Source organism: Tympanuchus pallidicinctus, unplaced genomic scaffold, assembly GCF_026119805.1.
Source record: "Tympanuchus pallidicinctus isolate F22 unplaced genomic scaffold, pur_lepc_1.0 scaffold3, whole genome shotgun sequence".
Classification (NCBI taxonomy): domain Eukaryota; kingdom Metazoa; phylum Chordata; class Aves; order Galliformes; family Phasianidae; genus Tympanuchus; species Tympanuchus pallidicinctus.
Window position 1 is genome coordinate 8,561,470 of NW_026294747.1, and position 21,682 is coordinate 8,583,151.

A 21,682-nucleotide genomic window follows, 5' to 3' on the forward strand; every position below is an offset into this window, starting at 1 on the left:
CATGTACGTTTGGGGTACAGATGGCCCATGCTTGTTTGGCATGCACTCATTTCTCTCTGTGTGTAATAAGATAGAAATGTACTATTCTGTATTGCTACAGTAAAGAGTTCTTTTTCTCTGTGTGGCAAGACAAAAAGGGTATATCTTAATTTTTATTTCATTTTGTTACTGCCTGAAGGAATACAGATTGGCCTTGTATAATTGGCCTTGTCAAATTCACAAAATTTGGATATGCCATTTCAGTTATGTCTCTTTGTAAGGTGGCCAGTTGTAGAGCAGACCATGCTGTATTTCTTGAAGGTTCATTGTGCTGCAAGAGCAATGATTTTTTGTAAGCACGGGTTTCACCCTGGCCACTGGAGAGCAGGAAGAGTGAGCAAAGTGTCTCTTCCCCAGTACTATTCCAAGCCTCAGTCAGCCTGCTTCTCCTGTGATCCCTTCCTTTTCAACTAAAGTGATGTTCTCCAGTCTGATCCTTCTGGGAAGTGTTGGAGACTAGGATTGATTTTTCTTTTTTTTTTATGCTTGTAAATTGCCAAATTTTGAGTAAAATTTCAATTGGTTATGGATGCTGATTACATTCTACAATATACAATAGAGGAATACTGTGTGGAACAGGGCTCAGTGAAATCTGCAGGTTTTGGCTTAAATGTTCTCAGGCATGTCTGCCCATTTAGCGTTTGTACTCCATATACCTACACCTTTCCCTATAGAGAAGAAAGTAGAATTGATAGAATTACTTCCAAAAAATCTATCAGTTGCAAGGGCACTCTGTAAAGATGGAAGAGGCAGTACTAGAGAACTTCAGAGTAGTTTATCATATTCTATATTTTGCAATCAAACTTGTTCCAAGACACACCTGATTCCAAGTTAATTATGTAACAGAAGCATCATAATTGGAAATGTTCTCTCTCTTGTTCAGCATCAGCTACAAAGTCAGAGAAACTGTATGATGAAAGGCTGATGTGGAAATCAGTTCCATTTTTGTGTCTTTATCAGGCAAATCTTACAGTGGGTATCAGCTGGAATCTGGGGAATATTGACCCAATGGTATGCTTAAAAAAAAAAAAAAAAAAAAAAAAAAAGTGTAAAATTTGGTACTAAAATTTGTTACATTACACTGAATTATATATATATATTAATTTTTATTTTAGGATTTGTATAAATACCATGAAATTGTGTATAGTTAGTAGATGACAGTTGATTTTGAAAAGCAAAATTCTTGTGTTCTTTTTTTTTTTAACATTTAACATGAGTTGTCATTCTTAACTTGTGTTCTTGTTCATCTGTAGTTGGCCCAGGTATTACTTACAAGCAGCAGTAATTGCTGCTTAGCTTTCTACCAGGCTAAAAAATTTCTGTAGGGTGTTAGCTTTCAGTACTTGATAGATTTACATCCTTACTTCTAACTGCTGCTTTTCCTTCTACGTCTTACTCTGATGTGCTTGGGGTGAAACCACTTTTACTTTAGCGTTCTCCACTCTAGAATTGTGCTGGCTTTAGAGAAACTCCCATCTTGATAGACCTCCTTTATTATTCTGGCAAGAAGTTTTGTCATCTTCCGTTAATTTTCCTCTTCTGTCTCTGTTCTGCCAGTTCTGATGGTATCTTAGTCCATGTGAATTTTTTCATGACTGAAACTGTATTAAATAACATCATTTTTAGTAGAGTCCTTGCTCTTTTTTAATCTATTCTCATGATTTCTATTAGTGATTACTTAAATGAAAATATATTTTAAGTCTCATGTTTAAAAACAGCTAGAACATACCTGTATGTAAGAGACAGATCCACAAAGAAGAAAATGTATGCAGACAGTAGTGTAATTAATCACATGAGATAGAAGAAATCTTTTTCTGCAGTACTTCTAATGAAGATGTGTCAAAAGAACTATGTATTAACAGCAAAATCGAAAAGTGAAAGCTATCTTATTAATAGAGGTTCTTCATATGAGCAAACGCTACAATGTTTCAGCTCCTTATACCACTATGGCTTGTAAGGAGAGACAGTGGTAATGAAAGGGGAAAATGTACAATGTCATGATATACAGGCATCGTTTTGCAGAACTAGAAGTGGGTTTTATTCCTTTCAGGTGATGTATATTTTGTAAGGAGGAAATAGCTGTTTAAGCTTTAGGATCAGGTCAGTTCCTAGACTTCTGGATTTGAGCAAAACCACCATGCAATATATTTGCAATATAAGCTGTGTTTAAAAATCTGAATTAAATATGTCAATTGCTTTTCCATCTATCATCTTGTATAACAAATCTTCATTCAGAGATATTAGTCATCTTGCACATAAGCTGACAGGTAAAATATTAAGAGCTGTCTACAATATTATTGAATGTGTATATTAGCATCATTTGTATTGCTGGAAAATCTAGGAGCCCTAACTGGTCTTTCATGCCAAATAACACAAAGATGATGATCCTTAAGAGGATCCTCATGGGTTTATGATGCAAATTTGAAGTAAGTATTAATACATGAAGCCACATGGCTTAAGGCACAGCAAGGAAGATGTAGTACTCTATTAGTTTATGGATGTGATACAAAAGCAGTATTTTACTGAATTTTGAAGGATTATAATGTATGTGCTTGGTAGGTGCTTGTGAATTTGAGTGTGATCCTTGAAGAAAGTGGGACATGGTGGTCAAAGTTCTGTCAATGTTTCCAAACACTCTCCCAGCCAAGTGTTCTTACTACGTTCGTAAGAAGATCCTTGCATGTAAAGATTATAATTCAGCCAATTAGTTGTGTAAAAAGCAATCATTATTTTTAAATTAAGGCAGGAATCTAGGGGCTCTTCTTAGCCGTGGTTAACTGGTTTTGCAGTATCATTAATGTCAACATGTCGCTGACCCTTAATATTTTACTTTGGATACTTTGTTTTGGAATGGATAGATATCTGCAGAACAGACTTTTTTGTCTTTACAGGTAGCACATATCTGAAGTTCATAGCTATTTTTATGTGAAAAAAAGCCTGGAAAATGTAAAACAGGAAAATGTGATGTGATTCTTCAGCACATTTATGGGAGAGGCTGCACAATTTTTATTTTTTTTTTAAGTTTGTCTTTATAAGGAATTTTGGAAGAGAATTACTGAATTACTTCAACTTCTCTCTCTTGAAGAAGCTTGCTTTCCCAGAATGATAACATCATGACCAACATGAAGGGAACTTTGCTGTCTTCCTCAGTGGTTTGTGGCAGGAAGTAGTTGGTCAGAAAAAAAAAAAGAAAAAAAAAAAGAAGGAAAAAACATCCCTTCCCCTTCCCCTAAATAAAATAAAAAGTGAAGATAAATATTGCAGTAAGTGCTTAGTTCTGTTACTGGGGAACTGATCTACTATCTCTTAGAACAAACAGACAAACAGGAGCCTTTCCATTGCAATGTCACAAGCATTGGCTTACATAATTTATAACTGTTTCTGATTCCACTTGAAGTCATTTTCTACCAACAACACGGAATTCTGGTTTGGTTTGCCCATAACAATATTAGTCATAGCACATCCCTTTACATTATTGTTACTTCCAGGAGATATTATAGCCTTGTATAAATATTTCTTCGTTTAGAATTTTCACTGCAGAAGAATTTCTGGTAGTTTAATTAAAATCTCCATTAAAGTTTCTGATCTTGAAGAAACATCAGTCTGAAGTAACTGAGTCCCATTCTTTTTCTATATCTGTAAGTTCCATTTCAGTTCTCTGTAACTAATGTCCAGGAGAATGAAACCTGCATTCCTACATGAAAATACAATTCCTTGATTTTAGTGATATCAGTTTCATTAGGGCATAATTATTTGTCATGGCTCGGATAGTTGTATTTTATGTTTCCAGAAAACAGCAAATGCTTACAGGTGGTGAGGGAGATAAATGCTCATACATTTCTGTACATGGTCTGTTGTGCTGTGGATTTTCTGTACTAGACATCAACACTTTAAAGTGGATGTGGCTAAAAGGATTTAAAATTGATTACTTTATTCCCCCTTTCAGTATAAATAGATGCTCTGTTAACTGGGCTTTTAAGTTTCGTGTCAGGACACCAATAATTCAGATTCTTTAGAGAGGATTTGGGATTTCCCGGGGTGATAAATGCAGTCACACGGATTCACACTATCTGCTGAGTCACCTGATGCCAAAGAACTATGGTGAAATTTTAATCAATTTCAAAAAGCTATGTCACAATTTGAAAAACTCTGATTCAAGATTCAACACTGCAGCTGTGAATTTGTGAAATCTGTCATTTATGTAATAGAACTAAACCTTGGAGAACAAAATCATCGTAATCTCGGTTATGAAATCGGAATTAAGAAAAAAAGTAATGTGATATGTCCTCTGTTGGCAAAGAAAATGAATCAGCATGTTATCCACTTGGAGTCGTACCTTACTTAGAATGGTGAAATTCCAAAATGATGTGGTTGGATGGTTTTAGTTTGTTTGGTTTTTGGTGTCTTTGGGTTTTTTTACACCTTCTGAACATCCATACTTTTTGATGATTTTATTTTATTTTTTGTGATCTCTGTATAGCAGAACTTTGTAAATCTTACTGTTGCCTCTTTGGAGAAAGAAGTATGTTGCTGTATATTATTCAGTTTTACATGTAGCTTGATGGTTGCATACATCTGTCTTGATACATCCATATAGATAATTTGAAATACTCCATTTAGCTTTAAGTAATATATAGTAAATTATGTGTAATCTTTAGCAGCTTCTGATTAAGGACAATATACTTTTAGATGCTTAAGTCACTTTTACCAGAAAACGTATGCAATAAGTAAAACTCCATCCAGAATTACATCCCAATTTAGCAAAATTCTAGAATTCTATTGCCCTCTGCTGGTTCACTGTGCCCACATGTGATTAGGTAGCACTGAGTTACAAGTGAACTGGACTTCCTTTATTTTTCGTGGTGAAATAGTAGATTAGTAGTCTGATGAATCACTTGCTGCTCACTCATATTTTAAAGTAGAAATTAATAAGTGTACAATCCTGTTTGGAGACATTCTGAAGGTGGGAGAGGTGGCAGATTGTTTTATTTGATGTTTCCGAGATTGGGGAATTGGAGAAGATGCTTGATCTAACATTTTATGTCTTTGTTTTCCAAGGTAATAAAAAGAAAGGAAACATAATAATTCTTACTTATGCTTTTTGTGTCCTTTCCCCACATTTTAGTTTGATTTTTTTAAATATTTCGTTTTATATTTTAGACCAAGTGAGAAAACCATTTATTGAATTGAAATATGTATTTTTTACTATTACTCATGTAGCTCTCAGTCACGCTTGAAGACATAATTATGTGCACTGATGCTGGCTTTGATATTTGTATGCTGTGTTGAATATTGATACATGCATGATGTGGTGCAGTGTTGTAAGAGAAGTTAATATATAAATAAACCTCACTCCTACAGGTCAGACGATGTAGTGTGGTCCTCTGCGCTTGTTAGAAGTCTTTGGAATGAATCAGGTGTCTGTGCAAGTACAGCAGACATGTGAATACCAGTCTGGGTTGTAGAATCTGTTTATATGCAGAACTTGTTAATGTCATCTTGAGGAGGGGCATCGTGTTGCCTGCGGTTGGTGGTACCTAATCATGGCATGATAATTGACTGAATAAACAGCTCTAAGATGCGGAGTAACACTTCCAAATAGCTGTCCTGCTGTATCCTGAATGATCTATAAAAACTTACACTTGCAGATTTCCAGGAAGAATACTACCTACAATATAGAGAGAGTGCTTTCCTTTGGTATGCACAGAAGATTGGCGAGTGATTGCAATATTTTTCTCCCTGAAGTCAGGCAGATAATCTGTACTCCTTGAGGAGCAGAGGAGGGAGTTTTTATTTACAATGATCAGCAAACTCTTTTCCAATCTTCCTTCCTTTGCTCATCAAAAATATCCAAATTGATAGCCCAGAATACAAACTGGAGTTGGAAATGGTGTTTACTTCTGAAGGTCAGTGTTCTGGAAATACTGTGCTCTTGAGTTTGCTCCTTCAAGAGATAGGCAGTGAAATCTTAGGGAATACCTGTGAGAAAAGAGCAGTCTCAGGTATATTTGTAGTCTGTTTTTGTCTTCTCATTTTTTAACACTTTTTCCAATTTTGTAATGAAGAACTCTATCCTTTGCTGTGCTAGAATAAACATGCTTTCTTCTTTAATCTTGTGTGATGTAGCAGATAGTGATGGATGAACTATTATCAGTGTAAAGTATGCTTTTTTTTTCTTTTTTCTTTTTTCTTTTTTTCCTCCCAGAAACAGTCAATCTAAATAGTGTAATGTCATAAACAAGCTGTTTGGGCACCTGAACCTCACAGTTCTTCTGGGAGCTCTGCGAGTATCATTTTCTGAACTAGAAGTATCCAGTGCCAGGAAATGGAGAAAAACATCTAGGCAGATACTATCTTGCTTCTGGGAGTAATGCAGATATAATGCCTGATGGCAGGAAGTTGCATATAGTCACACATAGAAAGTCCCAAGTCTATCTTGTATTTCCTCAGACTGCAGGATGTAATTCATTATTTTTATATGTGTGACATTTGTTTCATATGTTTCATTGCAGCTGGGAGGGGTGGGCTTTTGTTGTTGTTGTTTAAGTACCTTTAGTCTTTTGAGAGAAGTCAGAGTACTTAGAAGAATATAACTCATTTTCTGGGTGCTATTGCAACTTACACCTCAATGCTCATGCTATGACATGCTGTGACACAGAATGCTTTAGATAAAGGACTTTCTCTGTTCAGAACTATTTTTTTTTTTTTTCTTCTGGGAAGTTTTTTACTTTAAGTCCTTAAGTACTCCTTTACAAGTAGGAAATTTTTTTGCTGCCTCATACGTTCATCCTGTCTGGCAGCAATTAATTATTATGATAGGGAGAAAGTAACTATACATGCCAGTATAGCTCAGTTGTCCAATGGAAAGGCAGGTGAAGATTCATGTTATGTATTTAGCATTGCTTGATAGAAAACACTGAAATTCTGTCTTACTTTAATCAGAGAAGTCCTGTGCAAATTTATTTCAATGCAACAGTAAACATTGGGGCCTGTCTGACATAGTAGAGTAGTTTCCATTCTAGGCTGACTAAGCACTCTCAGAGTAGAGAGTATTATATATGCTTAAAGCTTCATGGAATGCTTCTATTTGTACCAAGAATATTTTAATGCAGGGATTTTGACTGCCTAGGAGCAGCCATGTAGTTCTTAGGGTTGGTATTCATACTGCTTTTTCACAAATAAATTAATGGAAACATGGTGAAAATCCAAAGCAATTTTGCCCAAAATAATTGGCAGAGCTGAGCTGACTTTGATTCAGTGTTCTGGCCACTACTACGTTTTGCCATTTGTTTCAACACTTTCAGCAGGTGATGAGATCCCTCTCATCATCATATTATTTATGACAATTTAGCCTTTTAATGGATTTTCTTTCATCCTTTTGTAAACAGACTATTTTTATGTCTAGAAGTTAACTGTCAGTACTGATTTATGTCACTATACTTGAACATAAATCTCCGTCCTTTAAAAATTGTGATTTATACATGGCTGTTAGTGGTTTTAAATCATGAATGAAGGAGGAACATCTAAGAACCCCTTAGCTTTTCTGTCATATTCAGACCTATGTGAAAATCATTTGCTTCATTTTTATTTCTGGAGCACTTCATATTGACCTACAGTTATGATTCTAAACTTCCATTCAAACTTTCAGATACAGCAAGGCCAGGCTTGGAGTACTGTGTTCAGTTCTGTGCTTCTCAGCCTAAGAAGAGACAGGAAACTACTGGAGGATGCCCTGTGAAGGGGCACAGAGATGATGAAGGGGCTGGAGTATCTCACACTTGGGGGAGGGCTGAGGGAGCTGGGGCTGTTCAGTCTGGAGATGAGGAAGCTTGGTGTTTGTAGGGAGGGATGATGGATCTCATCAAAGTGTGTAAGTAGCTGTAGAGAGGGTGCAGAGAGAACAGAGCCAGGCTCTTTTTGGTGGTTCCTTGTGCCATAGCAAGAGGCAGAGGGCACAAACTGGAAGACAGGAGGTTCTGTCTGAACACTGTGGAATGCTTCTTTACTGCAGGGGTTGGTAGTGACAGGGCACTGCACGGGATGCCCGAGGGGTTGTGGAGTCTCCACTGCTAGAGATCTTCAGAAGTCACCTGGACGTGGGCCTGGGCAGCCTGTTCTGCGTGGTCCTGCTTAAGCAGGAGGCTGGGCCAGACAAACTGCAGAGAGCCCTTCCTACCTCGGCCACACTGTGATCACTAGGAGACTATCTGTGCTGTTCTGTTCTGTGATTTAACAGCTACTTCAAAGCTGGGAGCTATTACTATACCATCTGATTCCATTTCCTGTGAGCTGCCATGAGCTGCATCACAACTGAAACCTGGGAGTCCAGTCTAAACAAACATCTTATGTTTCAGCCTGTATGGAAGAACAAAAACCTCATTTAATGTGATTTGATCTTCCACATAGGCAGTTTTTTGAAGAAGTTGTCATGGAATTTTGATGCAATTGTACTTGATGAAAAAAAATTTATGGGTTTTTGCTGATTAATTCCAAGAATATATTTCAATTGGCTAATTTTTAATAGCATGTAACAAATCATTTCTTCAAACATACCATTTCAAAGGACCTTGTCTTCGATTGGGAATGAATAAATGGCACATGATCAGGACTTTCAGTTCATGTTGTACTTGGAAAAGCATAGCGTGGAAAACAGTTCAAAGAATTGCAAAACCAGAAATCTGTAAACCAGACTTTTGAAATTTTCAGTAACAATTTTCTAGCCTTCCACCTGAGTGTTCCCAGGGCTTACTAAGGAGGATCATATGTAGTGGCTGATGGTACAATTGTACAGTTATAAATGTGAAATGAAGTAGTATTTATGCTCTAGAATAAATTGTATTACAATGTGAACATTAAAGTCAATTCTACTTCTAGAGTACGCTTTGGTATGTGCAGTATTTTGAGAGTGAAGGTCATTAAGTTTAATGTCCAGTAATGAACTAAATTCTTCAGTTCTACTGTAGAAAGAAGCAGATATTTACATTACATGCCCTTTTCCTATGCGCAGTATACAACTCAATTATGTGGACTTTATCAGAGAGAAAGAATATGCTGTATAAGATGGCATTCTTCATAACTGGAGTCCTTGAAATAAATTTCTTTTCCTTGTATATGGTTGTCGGTAATATTAAGCAACTTGCTGAAAGACCGGCACCACTTAATTAAACAGACCTACTTGAAAAAAGGATGTGCTCATACTGAGTATTGATAGTGTAACAATTCTGCTTTTGTTTGAAACCTTAGTGTAGGATCCAGACACCTGTGACTTCAGGAATGTCTCCCCTTAGTACTCTTTCAGGAGCCGAATTTGTGTCAGGCATTGCAATAATTAATGATTTATCTGATCTTTTGCTGTTGCAACCAATGCAGCCCTATTGGAAGGACTCGGCTGCCCTGCACACTTAAAGTTTCATTGGTGTAATTCCAAGTTTTAGATAAAATGATAAGCAATTTTCATATGTTTTAATACTAAGTTATTTGGCGTAGGACTACAATGGTGTAATTTACTGATTAGGAAAATATATTAGAATTGTGTTCTGTATTATTATCACATAATCCACCTTTCCCCCGCCAGTCTCATTTTTCTACTCTGAATCACCATGCATTAGGCTTATATACAAGCTTCCTGTACATTAATTTCTTCAAGGGCACAAAAATGGAGATAATTTCTCATTCCTATTCTGTGGTACACAAGATGAGATGTGCTGCATGTTTCACTGTGTGCAACTGATCTGATGAATTTTTCAGTATTCATGTCATAGGCATTAAACGAAACAAAATAATAGCAGTATTTTGTCTGTCTTTCTGTCCTTCAGAAATTGGCACCTGGAGTTAGTCAGTTTGCTTACACATGTGTACAGGACCATCCGATCTGGACTAACCAGCAGTTTTGGGAAACCACCTTTTATAGCAATGTGCAAAATCAAGTTCGTTCCCTCTACCTTACAGCCAAAGAAGACAACCATGCAGTACAACCAAGACAAAAGGTAGGAGAATATACTAAATATCAAGGCATAAAAAGCTGTACTATTAGTTAATGTCCCAGTTAAACCTATTTTGACCTGGAAAGTCTCAATGTGGATGAAGAAAATGTCTAAATATTTACTTATACACTTCTGAAAATAAATATATCACTTTTAGAATATCAGCTTGGACTAAATGATCTTATAGGTCTTTTCCAACCTTGTGATTCTATGATTCTATGAACTTTAATGTAAATATGTTGTTTGCACATAATTTTCTGAAGAAAAAAGATGCTTTATTTTGCTAATATGCAAACACCTGAATCTCCCCTTGTTGCCTTTACGATTTTTATGTACCACCACTTTTTGTATCATTTTTACCACACTTAAAGGTGTAGCATTAGATTGTTACCAAACCCTAGACTGGTGTCTGTTGATGGACCTTTGTCTGCTTTTTAAGAACTTTTTTCTTAAACTCTCTCATGTGTTTGTCTGTTAAATTAGCTGAACTTTACCTAGTATGAAGAAAAAACATTAGTAGGATACTGTGTTCTTTAATAATTAAGAGCAGGTGTTATGTCATTTGTATCAGCAGCCAGATTTTTTAATTCCAGTTCTGTCAGGCTGCATTGTAATTTGGATACATGCTATCTACCTACTTTGCTCCAAGCAAATGCTAGAATTGGTCTCCAACCTGCAAAAGCATGAATGTTTCAGCTGATCTGGAAACTGTTCATGTAAAAGCTTGTCTCACCCTGGACATCCTCAAAATTGGGAGAATATCACATGCATCCAGTAATCAGCTGCATCTGATTAATGTTGATTGTTATATGAGCTAAGTAGAAACATTAAGGAGAGTGGTTATATTAAAATCATTAAACTACTCTGAAGAAACATAAAAGATAGTGTAGTATTAAAAAATCTAGAAAGAGATTATGTTACTGAGTTAGACATGTTCACATCATGCTATGCTAGTTCTACATTTCAGTAAGCTACCTTCAGTCCTTCACAATGCTGTAATTATACCTTTGTTAAATCCTATTGCATGGTGCTACTTGCTTTTTCTTTATAAATAAATATGTAATTTAAATAATAGAAGAATTTAAATGAACAATTTAATTTAAAAAATTTTGACTAAACATTGTTTTGACTAAACGTTGTTTCTGAGTCTTAGCTTAGTGTGTATTTGTATGTTTTCTAGGAGAAAAATTCTGTAGGTCCAGACCACGATAAGACAGCAATGGATCTGGCTGCGGAGCAGTTGCGACTGTGGCCAACTCTTAATAAACAAACTCAACAGGAGCTCGTCCAGAATGAGGAAAGCACAGTTTTCAGTCAGGCAATTCATTTTGCTAACCTCATGGTCTACCTGCTAGTGCCACTAGATACAAGTAAGAACAAGTTATTAAGAGCATCAGCTACTGGTGACTGGGAGAGTGGAAGCAACAGTATTGTCACAAACAGGTGGGTACACACATTCATTGGTAATCCACCATGACGGGGCACTATTTTTGAGAACATACTAGTTTTCAGGACATACCCTGCATACAATCTCTTCAAGATTATTATTTCTAGATAATTAATTAAGGAGAGTAGAAACCTAACATGATTCCTCTCAAATGATAGAACTCTATCTAGACTAAATTGCTGCCATTGAAGGGAATGTAAGAATGTTATCACTTCAGTAAGAATTTTAGTCTATTAATGTGACTGTTGAAGGCAGACACTAGTGTGTGATGAGAGAGACCGGTTGTTTTTCTGTAAATTGAAAAAAAAACCCCTCATGAACCTGTGCTCAAGAAAGCAGATGTATAACATCCTTGAGGTCACAGTTTTTGTGCTGTTGCAGCTTCAGGAAAGACATTTGGTCAGAAAGATGGCTATATCACCTGAGAAAATGTTAGAATACTAAGGAGGCAGGAGGATTATAAAGAGAATTACAAATTAGGATTTCATAGCAAGACTTCTTCCCTTTCTATTTACTGTCTTTATTATCAACTATGATCAGTCAAGTTTCCCACTTGATGAACTTATAAAACGCTGTATGAGGCCTCTGACATGATGTAAATAAGCTCTGGGTCTCAAACTCCCTATTGCAACTTTTTCTGCTGACGAAGCACTTCTAAAATCAAGCATTAGGATCTGATCAGTGTGTAGACTGTGTATGTATGTATAGTATGTATGTGGCATATGTTACAATGCATGGATTTGACTGGCACTACTGTTTTTGGGGAGTATTTTCAGATGGTTGAAGTACATCTCCTACTGACTTGCTTGTACTTTCTAGCTGATGCACAAAAACACTGAGGTTATTTTTGCTTTTGAATACTTTATTCAACAGTAATACTCATTGAATTTATCCTTGTGCATGTAACCAAAGTATCTATTTCTGTTTTATCATGGGTTGTAAATAGCTTACCTAACTTAATGACAAAGAGAAGACAGAAGAGCTTACTTCTAGGCATGTGATGCTTTTTTTTTCACTTGTTGACTGCACTGCATTAGATTCATGGAGTAAAAAGTCTCCTTTATTGTCATGCAGTCTGATATTGTTACTGGTAGAGGGAATACAGTGTAATTTTTGGTACCAGTGTATGTTTTCAGAAAAAGATACCGTTTAGATGTGTCCTACCCAGGTATCAGATACATTTACTAGCTGAATTTTTCACTTCTGAAATTTCTTTTTTTTTTTATGTCCATAGTATTGCAGGCAGTGTTGCAGAGAGTTATGACACTGAAAGTGGGTTTGAGGACTCTGAGAACAATGACGTTGCAAATGCAGTTGTACGCTTCATCACCAGATTTATTGACAAGGTTTGCACAGAGAGCGGAGTTACGCAGGATCACATCAAGGGTCTTCACTGCATGATACCAGGTAAGAATTGTGATGAAAATGTGCATTCCTAATCTTTCATTTTTCCTTTGGTTTTGGTTCTTTTTTTCCTGATGGAAGAAATACACGTTTTAGTTACAGTCAACTTCCGTAGGCATAGAAGATCAGATTTTTTTCTAGACTATAATTGCTGTTGAATTTCAACTAACTATTTCCTTGATGGTTACATTTAAGAATTTTGGAATATTGGATTTCCAATTAGATTGCAACTTTTTCTTTCATGTTATGCCAGACTTCATTTGTGATATTACTGATTTTCAGGCATTGTAGCAATGCACATAGAGACTTTGGAGGCTGTCCATCGTGAGAGTAGAAGGCTTCCACCAATACAGAAGGCAAGTATTATGAAACATGTTTGTATTCTTTAAAAGTATTAGAATCATGCTGTTTAGTCATCTTTTTTGTTTTCTTTTATTTTCCTCTTCAGAATGTTAGAAGGAAACATCAGAACATTGTAAGAAAAATTCCACAAGTGATAAATAAAGTGCTTGGCTTTGGTCTCATGAAATATGAACTTAGAAAGCTATTAGAGCCAAATTTTTGATCATAAACAAGCTATTGCATACCCACTGTTCTTTGAGACCCAGTTCTCTTCGTTGAGTCCAAACTCCATCTCCCTTCTTTGGAATTAGTCTCATAACAATTTTGTTTTGAATCTTTCTACACCAAATATAATTAGGCTGAAGTATAACACTGGTATTCCTATCATACTTACACTATTTTACTTGCATTAGCCCAAAATTCTACGACCAACTTTACTGCCAGGAGAAGAATTTGTTTGTGAAGGTCTCCGTGTGCTACTGGATCCTGATGGCAGAGAAGAAGCTACAGGAGGACTGCTTGGAGGTCCTCACATCCTCCCTGCTGAAGGAGCTTTGTTCCTTACTACCTACAGAATTATATTTAAAGGCACTCCTCATGATCAGCTGGGTAAGCAAAACAGTGACAAAACTGTGTCACTTTGAATAGATAAAATTTTGAGCTGACCTGTCCATCTATGTAAGCATCAGCATCAAAATGCATCTACCTCTGCAAGTAATTTTTCATGGTCATCACATTGATATGATCTTTTGTTATAGGTTTTTACTCTAGATATGACAATATTTTATGTTCATTTTGCGTTTAACCTAACTAGAATTTATTTCTTCGAGTAAGACAACGTATGTACTGCCTGTGATCTTTGACATCCAGTACTTTTCATTTGACAGTTTTTTTCGCTTTCAATTTTTTTTTTCAATTGCTGGAAGTGTGTAAAATGGGGGAAAAAAAATCATAAGTTAGTAATGTCCTTAAAGTTATTATTAATAAATTAATAATTGCTTTTAATATGTTTTAAGTGGTAGTTTTTCATCTTCTGACATCTGCCATTTCTAAGCAAATTAAACTGTCTGTCAGAAGTATAAATTTATCTTTCAAAGTTTATTGTCATTTGAAAAGAAGTCAGTATAAAACTTTCGTTGTTTATAAGATGCATAATGCAATATGAACGTGAATTACGTTTGGAAATGTTCATTGACCCCTTTCCAAACTGTGTTTTTGGGGTGCATTTCCAACACTCAGAAAATCTCAGAGAATATTTTTCCAACCATCCAAACTGAAAGGAAGTCAAAAAAGTAAATGCTTCAGATCATAGATGGTACTTGGGGATTTATCAACTTCTCAAGCATTTTCTGTGAAATTAATTATGTGCAGTTATTTTCCTATTGCTTTGTGAATTGTAAATCCTATCTGCTCAGAGTACAGTGTGACCAGAACAGATCTGATTCTGTGATCAAACAAGTATCCATAAATGCTATAATTCTGTGGTTCTCAGTGGGAGAGCAGACGGTGATCCGGAGCTTTCCTATTGCGTCTGTTACAAAGGAGAAGAAAATCACTATACAAAACCAGCTGCAGCAAAGTATGCAGGAGGGCTTGCAGATCACTTCAGCTACCTTTCAGGTAAAAGGAAGTTTTGTGAAATTGTGTGAGGTAGCCAGCTCAAAATACTTACGAGCAGTACTTTGCCCTGATAATGGTGAAGAGTTCAGTATCCTGCTCTGTAAAGTCAATGGAGAACATGTAGTCCTCTCATAGAAATTCCTTTTGGTTTTTTGGCTCATTTGAAACAGCGTTACTGTTTTTGTGTTTGATTTCTTTCTCTCCTTTCCTCACTTTCTGCTGTGGATCCAGTAGAGGGCTATTCTGAGTCCAAAATGTCTTCATGTGGGTAAGCAGAGGCCAGGCAGGCCAGTGGAAGACTTCTCACTTTACTAGCTTTCTAGAAAAATATGTAATGGAGGGTCATAGTACGTCTCATTTGGAATCTGCCCTTCCAGAAATCTTTCATGTAGCCATTAGTAGCCAGATCCAAAGGGCTTCTGTGTGAAACCTCTTGACTTTTGCACAGATTCAGGTATTCTGTCTTCAGAGGCTTCCTCAACGTGTTCAGAATGCTCAGAATCTGCTGTGGGGCAGTTGACGGAGATGGACTTGTAAGAGTGAGGGGTCATTAATTCTCTTAAGCCTTCCCTAAATGTTTCTTATTGGTGGTAATCTAACATTGGTCAAATCCTAAGAGATCGAAAGTTGAAAACAAAGGATTTAATATCACAGACCAAAAACTGACTTTAGAGCTTAAGAAGTGAAATATATCCTCAGGTTAGCTAACTTTAGAGACTTGTTTTCATTGAGAACAACGGTCTCTTTTCAATGTCTGAAAATGAAATACATAGTCAGTATTTTACTGGTTCCTTAGATAGCAAAGAGTATTTATTTAGTCATCCTTCAATGTTGTATTCAAGAGCATAGGACTCGGAATAACAAATAAGTAAAACAACTCAAAAAAAAAAAAAAAAAAAAAAAAAGTTGTTCTTGTGGACTTTTGACTGGACTTTCTGGAAAATAAAAGTTCTCAGTATTTTTTTTTACCAGGATAGTTAGCATACTTCAATGATGTGCTAAATGCAGGCATAGCTCAATGCTTTCAGTGCTGGATTCTGGTCAAACATCATCCCTGCTTTTGTTTAGCATAGTTTTGTGTTAGGTTATGAAAACAAAAATGATCAGGAAACAGTTTACTTCTGTTCCTTTTCTAAGTGCTAGAGTTCAATATAGTATGAAATAGCAAGCCCTATCTTTGTTTATTAATTAAGACTTTCAGAGTGTTTTGGCTGCAGCGATGCTATTTAATGTCTTTGAAACTTTGTATCAGTGTAACCCCTGAACATTCAAGCATTCCTCTTAAGGAGGTCTTTGAGCAACATTCTCATTTGGAATTCTTTTTCATTTGGAAAATAATTACAGAACAGAACAAGTGAAATTAAAAACAAACAAACAAACATGGAGAAATCCACCTTCTAGGTGACAAAGACAAACAAGACAGTCAAAAGGTGTATAGGTAGGCAGTCAAAAATAAAGGTCTAGAATATATCTTTGTTTACTTTTTCCATGTTCTTCAAGCTCTTTCATGCCATCTTCCAGATTCCCTTTTTTTTTTTTAAATTCCTTTTCACAACAGAGCTGACTGATCCTTTTGACTAAGGGTGATATAATTTATATATATGTGTATTTAAATAACTTTTCAAAAAGCATTTTTAATGGGATAAATAGATCGGTGTTGAATAGCACAGGATTAGTTACTTTCCAAGGATCTGATTTCACTGTTACTAGCTGTTTGCTACTAGCTGTTTTTATGCTTTTGGAGGTGAGGCAAAAATTGGAATAACTAAATATTGGAAGTATAATGGTTTTGATATATGAAATCTGACTTTATTGCCTTTGTTAGAGTAAATTACCAATTTTGCTTCCCTATATATAGCAAATCTGATAAAATATTTCTGATCTGAGCTATCCCATGTGACTAGCACTTTAACTGTTGTGGATATTGTAGTGCCAGTACATCCACGTAGATTACCCAAAATATTTTGTGTTTGGTGTTATGAGAATTCCAGATGCTTCATGGTGAAAATATCTTAGTATTACAACATCAATACTAAAAGCGAGTAAAAATTGAACAAGCTGTATAATATCCCTCAAAACCAGTAAGATATACCTACATACATATATTTGTATTTTCTGATGTGCATTGTACTGCCTAAGTATGAAGAATGTGCTAATATGTTTTAGAATCTTTTGATTTGTTGAATCCTGGAAATTTATTTATTTTGTAAGTTCCTAACGTGCTCTGTCTTTAATATGCAGTTAATTAAAGTAGCGTTTGATGAAGAAGTAAGTCCTGAAGTGGTGGAAATATTTAAGAAACAGCTAATGAAGTTCCGTTATCCTCAGTCTATCTTCAGCACTTTTGCATTTGCAGCTGGACAGACAGCACCACAGATAATTTTACCAAAGCAAAAAGAAAAGAACACTTCATTCCGGTATTCTTCTATCACTGATGTTCTTGTTTACTTCTAGACAAAATCCTTAAATAAGCAGACAGGTTTTCAGAACTTCGAGCATCTAGTTAGCTTGACATTCCAGAGAACTGACAAAATGATATTCCCTGTCTTTTAATGTTTACAGAATAAAAGGGAGGTTGGTATGAAATAAATGTTGATATAAGAATGTATTATTTATCCTATCATATTGCTGCAGCAATTTTGAACAAGTATCTAATTACATTTTTGAATACATACAATATTAATAACATATTCAATTGTGTGAACTATGCCAACATAAAAACAGAGTTCTTGTGTGTTAAATTATGTATTAGTGGACTGTAGAGTAGAATTCATTTTTCCCTTAGTAGATTCTGTATAGTTGTCCCTGTGTTCTTTTATCATCTAGAGTTTCAGCTTTGGGTCCTCTCTTAAATTGCATGTTATACATTAATTTTTACTAGACTAGACTGATCATTGTTTAGTACCCCTGAAAGTGGTACTTTCAGTGATTCTATGTTGATTATTGCATTGCTGACATATAGAAGTAGAATCCCAAGCTAGTCATAGAAACTTAAAACTTTAAGGTAATTTCTGTCTTTCTTGCCTCACGCTGTCAGTTTCATAGATCTGTTACATTGCTAGCAAAATATGAATACCTGAACAGATATTATGGCTGCCTATTCATTATATTACACGTAATAGGCATAAATTGCTCTCAAAGTAATAAAAATAGCATTTAAAAGTTGGCATAGGAAGTAATTTTTCTGTTGGCTTTTATTTTGATGTAAAACGAGAAATAGAAATGTGTTTTCTTTGAGTAAGGATGTTTGTCGTAAAAATCTGTACATGCTATTGAGAAGAACATATCTATCTTTTGAAAGATTTTTTTTTTCTATGAATTTATAGTACTTTCTCAAAAAGCATTGTGAAAGGAGCAAAACGTGCTGGGAAGATGACAATTGGTCGCCAGTATTTGTTAAAGAAGAAGACGGGCACAATAATGGAAGAAAGAGGGAATCGTCCAGGCTGGAATGAAGATGATGATGTCTCTGGTAATAGTAAAACAATTTCCATTTTTGTTGATATGTCTATCCTGTCATGCTTCAATTTCAACATGTTAGCTGAGTAGTATCTTCAAGAAGAAATTACAGTCTTCCTGGACAGGAAGGTGAAAGGTTTCAAATAGTGCACTGATTAAACGTTTTGTGACGACTGAACATACAGGGTGAAAGAGGAAGCTGCCTTCATTCAGTGGTAAAGCAAAAGAGGCTTTTTTTCTAATTGCCAAACTATTTTCACATAATATCCTTAGAAAGCCTGACATTGCTTTGTCTGTAATGAGAAAGCAGTAATTGGCGAGGTTCAAGGAACTGGAAGTATTTTATGGACGAATTTTGTCTATGTGGAAGAGATCAGTGATTTCTGAAGACAGCTGAAGACTTAATGACTGAAAATACCATTTTCCCAAACTTCGGTTGGAAGGAATTGGGGAGATAAGTTAGAAAGTTATTTGGACACTTTGTATAGTGCAATGGTGTGGACTTTGACTTTCTTCCAAATACTTCTTTTCCTACCATGTGCTGCTGTCAGTATATCCTTATCTGGACCAGTGCTAATTTATAATAAGCCACTAGAGGGAGCCAGATTCTCCTGTACATTAACAGGTATTGTTTTGTCGTACCATTCTTTCTTTAAAAAGAAAAAAAAAATAGCATTTCAGATAATGAAGTGTTTATGAAACATCAAACAAACCAAATTTACCTTCCGGATATTTGGTCAGAGATCAAGGTGACTTACATGATTTATGTGCAGATAAATAAAAATTATCTGACACCAAGCTATGTTGCTGCACATTCTCTGTTCTCTCCCAGAGTAAAAAGGGCCATTCCAGGAAAGCTGAAAAATACTGATCCTCTTCTTTCATTCCAGATAAATATGGTAGAAAAAAAGGCAGGAAAAAAAAGGTTATGAAATACAGAATGTCTTTACACAACTGAAAAGTTACATTCTTAATTGAATTTCCAGCCTCTTCCTTAAGTACTGAGTTACTATGTGTTCTAATGTTGTGGAATCTTCAGCTCAGAAGGAATTCTGCAAACTAAGCCTGTCCTGGGTGTGATTTTGTGTCCATCACTCAGAGAGACCAAGTATAAGCAAGCCTGTATGTTCGTACTTCTCATGACAATGAAGAAATCCTAAGAGTTTCTGCATTGCCTGTGTACAAAACAACTATATTCTTCTGTGAGCTCGTAACTATTAATGACAGTTTCTTCTTCCCCTCACCTGACAAAAACACAAAAAGATAAATTGCGAGGCTTCCTACCTGCTGCTTTCCAGATGCTGTGACTAGGTATGTGTAAGGCTATTAAAGTCTGACAGCTTGCTTTTTTTCCCTGCACTGCACTGTCATTCGAGCTGTAGTACTCCTCATTTCAGACGAAGTACAAATAGCCACAGAAAATTTTCTGTTAATCAGTGCAATTTGTTTTGTATTGATTGCTGCAAATTCCTCTGTGTTTGCAAGCCTTAAAAACTGAAGTTTAGGGAATTATGCAGCTATATCAACAGTGAAACAAACAGAACTGTCTGCAGCAGGTGATGCATTGTCTTATAAAAAGAAGCATTAAAGATGGGGTCAGAAGGAACTTCAGGAGATCATCTACTCCATCTTTCTGATCCAAGGCAGGAGCAACATGTTCTTCATAAATGCTTACCTAACTTTTTCTTAGCTTTCAAAGATGAAGATTCCATAACTCCAGGCTATTTATTCTGATGCTTTAACCACACTTAGTGCTGGAGGAAAGCAAGCAACTTTCTGATGTTCTGACCTAAACTTCTCCTTGACACATTTTATATCATTCACTTTTTATTCTGTGGATATGTACATGTAAAAGGGATAACTGCCTTAATTTGAATTGCAGTTTTTTGGAATATTATAATGTTTCCTTTCTCTTTTCTTTTCTGGATATCATCTGTAGTTCTTCTCAGTCAGACTTCATAGAATTCTGAGTATCTTCATCTCTCTTCTCTAGATTGTCTTTAACTAATCCATATATAATTTCAGTTTCATTTCCAGAATTGGGCACTCTAGATAAAAATTATTGCTAATGAACACCTGGGTTTTTTCCCCCCTCATTGCCTCCTAATCTTTATATTTTCAGAGAGTTGTGAATGACACTATTACTAAAATCTGTTTTCTGTGGGTGATCATAGTGATATATTCCAGAAAATAGGAGGCTATCTGTAAAGTATGCTTATAAAATCAGTCATATCTCAAAAAGAGTAAAATAAAGGGTCTCTTCCTCATGTTTTCAAAATTAAATGAAGACAAAAGGCATTTAGAACTTGAGATAGAACGTCTTCCCTTTTCAAGTTAACAACCCTGATATGAAATCTTATAATCTCTAGCTTTTTACACCTACAGGGAAATGATTTGTAAATTGTGATATCCAACCTAGCTGCTTTCATTTCACAAAAGAGCATTTCGGAAAAAAATTGAAAAATGCACCCTAGTTTTATCTAAGACAATACAGCATTCAGAACTTTTACATACCGAGATTCTGTATTCCCTAAAATAAAATTATTTCAAAATCTTGTTTAATTCTTTTCTCTGAGTGAACTTCATAGCTTTACGTACTTTGTAACGTCTTTCTTCTCCTTCAGGACAAATATGAAAATATAGGAAAAGAGGAGATATCCATAGCATTGAAGTCTTCATTGTTTAGCTCAAATAGGGAATAGTTGTTTTTGCACGATGCACCATGAGGACAATAAAGTTATTCAGGTAGCTTTTATGATAATATGCACAAAAAACAGAGGTATCTAAAATGTACTTCTGTAAATTCTGAATGTTATCTGGTGACGAGTTTTGTGTCTTAATTTTAGTTTTCAAACATAATTTTAATTTTCAATTTTATAAAGTCCTGTTTAAAGTTTAAATCTTTATGTACTTCTCAGTGCCAAACTGTTAAAGAAATGCTTCCTCTCAGATGTGCATACTTTAATGCTTGAGATGAAATGATAGCAACTGATACATACTGCAGACAGTAAATCTGCTTTCAGTATTTGGAAATAGTGAAGTGTTGACAACAGGCAGGTGGCAGATTTTGTACGAAGACCTTGCTTGACTTGAATTTCAGTGTAGTTTGAACTTGTGGCATGGTTTTTATCTCATGATTAGAGGTTTTTCTGCTTTGGAATATGAAACTGATGTGCATGGCTGAAGAAAGTTGCTGTTCAACATTGAAACCGAAGCATTAAGAAGCCAACATTCACCTACTCGTGAAAGAAATATTTTTATTTTAACCAGGCTTTAAAAAGGTTGTTTTATTTTTTGAAGACAGTTTAGAAAAATTAGGAGATCGATTTTATCTTGGATGTTTCATGAATTTGTGCTCATTTTTAATTATTCTGTCTCATGTACATCT

At 35.5% G+C, this 21,682-nt stretch overlaps 1 protein-coding gene across 5 annotated transcripts in view; it reads left to right on the plus strand.

The window, feature by feature from the left end:
* Positions 1 to 21,682, plus strand: part of SBF2 (SET binding factor 2) — a 236,606-nt gene that overhangs the window by 172,221 nt on the left and 42,703 nt on the right. For all 5 annotated transcript variants that reach the window (XM_052695956.1, XM_052695959.1, XM_052695960.1 and 2 more), the window contains exons 18-25: positions 9,855 to 10,025; positions 11,203 to 11,465; positions 12,704 to 12,876; positions 13,156 to 13,229; positions 13,629 to 13,824; positions 14,708 to 14,835; positions 17,077 to 17,252; positions 18,162 to 18,307. In XM_052695956.1, the coding sequence (XP_052551916.1) occupies positions 9,855 to 10,025; positions 11,203 to 11,465; positions 12,704 to 12,876; positions 13,156 to 13,229; positions 13,629 to 13,824; positions 14,708 to 14,835; positions 17,077 to 17,252; positions 18,162 to 18,307 (1,327 nt within the window). The remainder of the gene's footprint in view (positions 1 to 9,854; positions 10,026 to 11,202; positions 11,466 to 12,703; positions 12,877 to 13,155; positions 13,230 to 13,628; positions 13,825 to 14,707; positions 14,836 to 17,076; positions 17,253 to 18,161; positions 18,308 to 21,682) is intronic.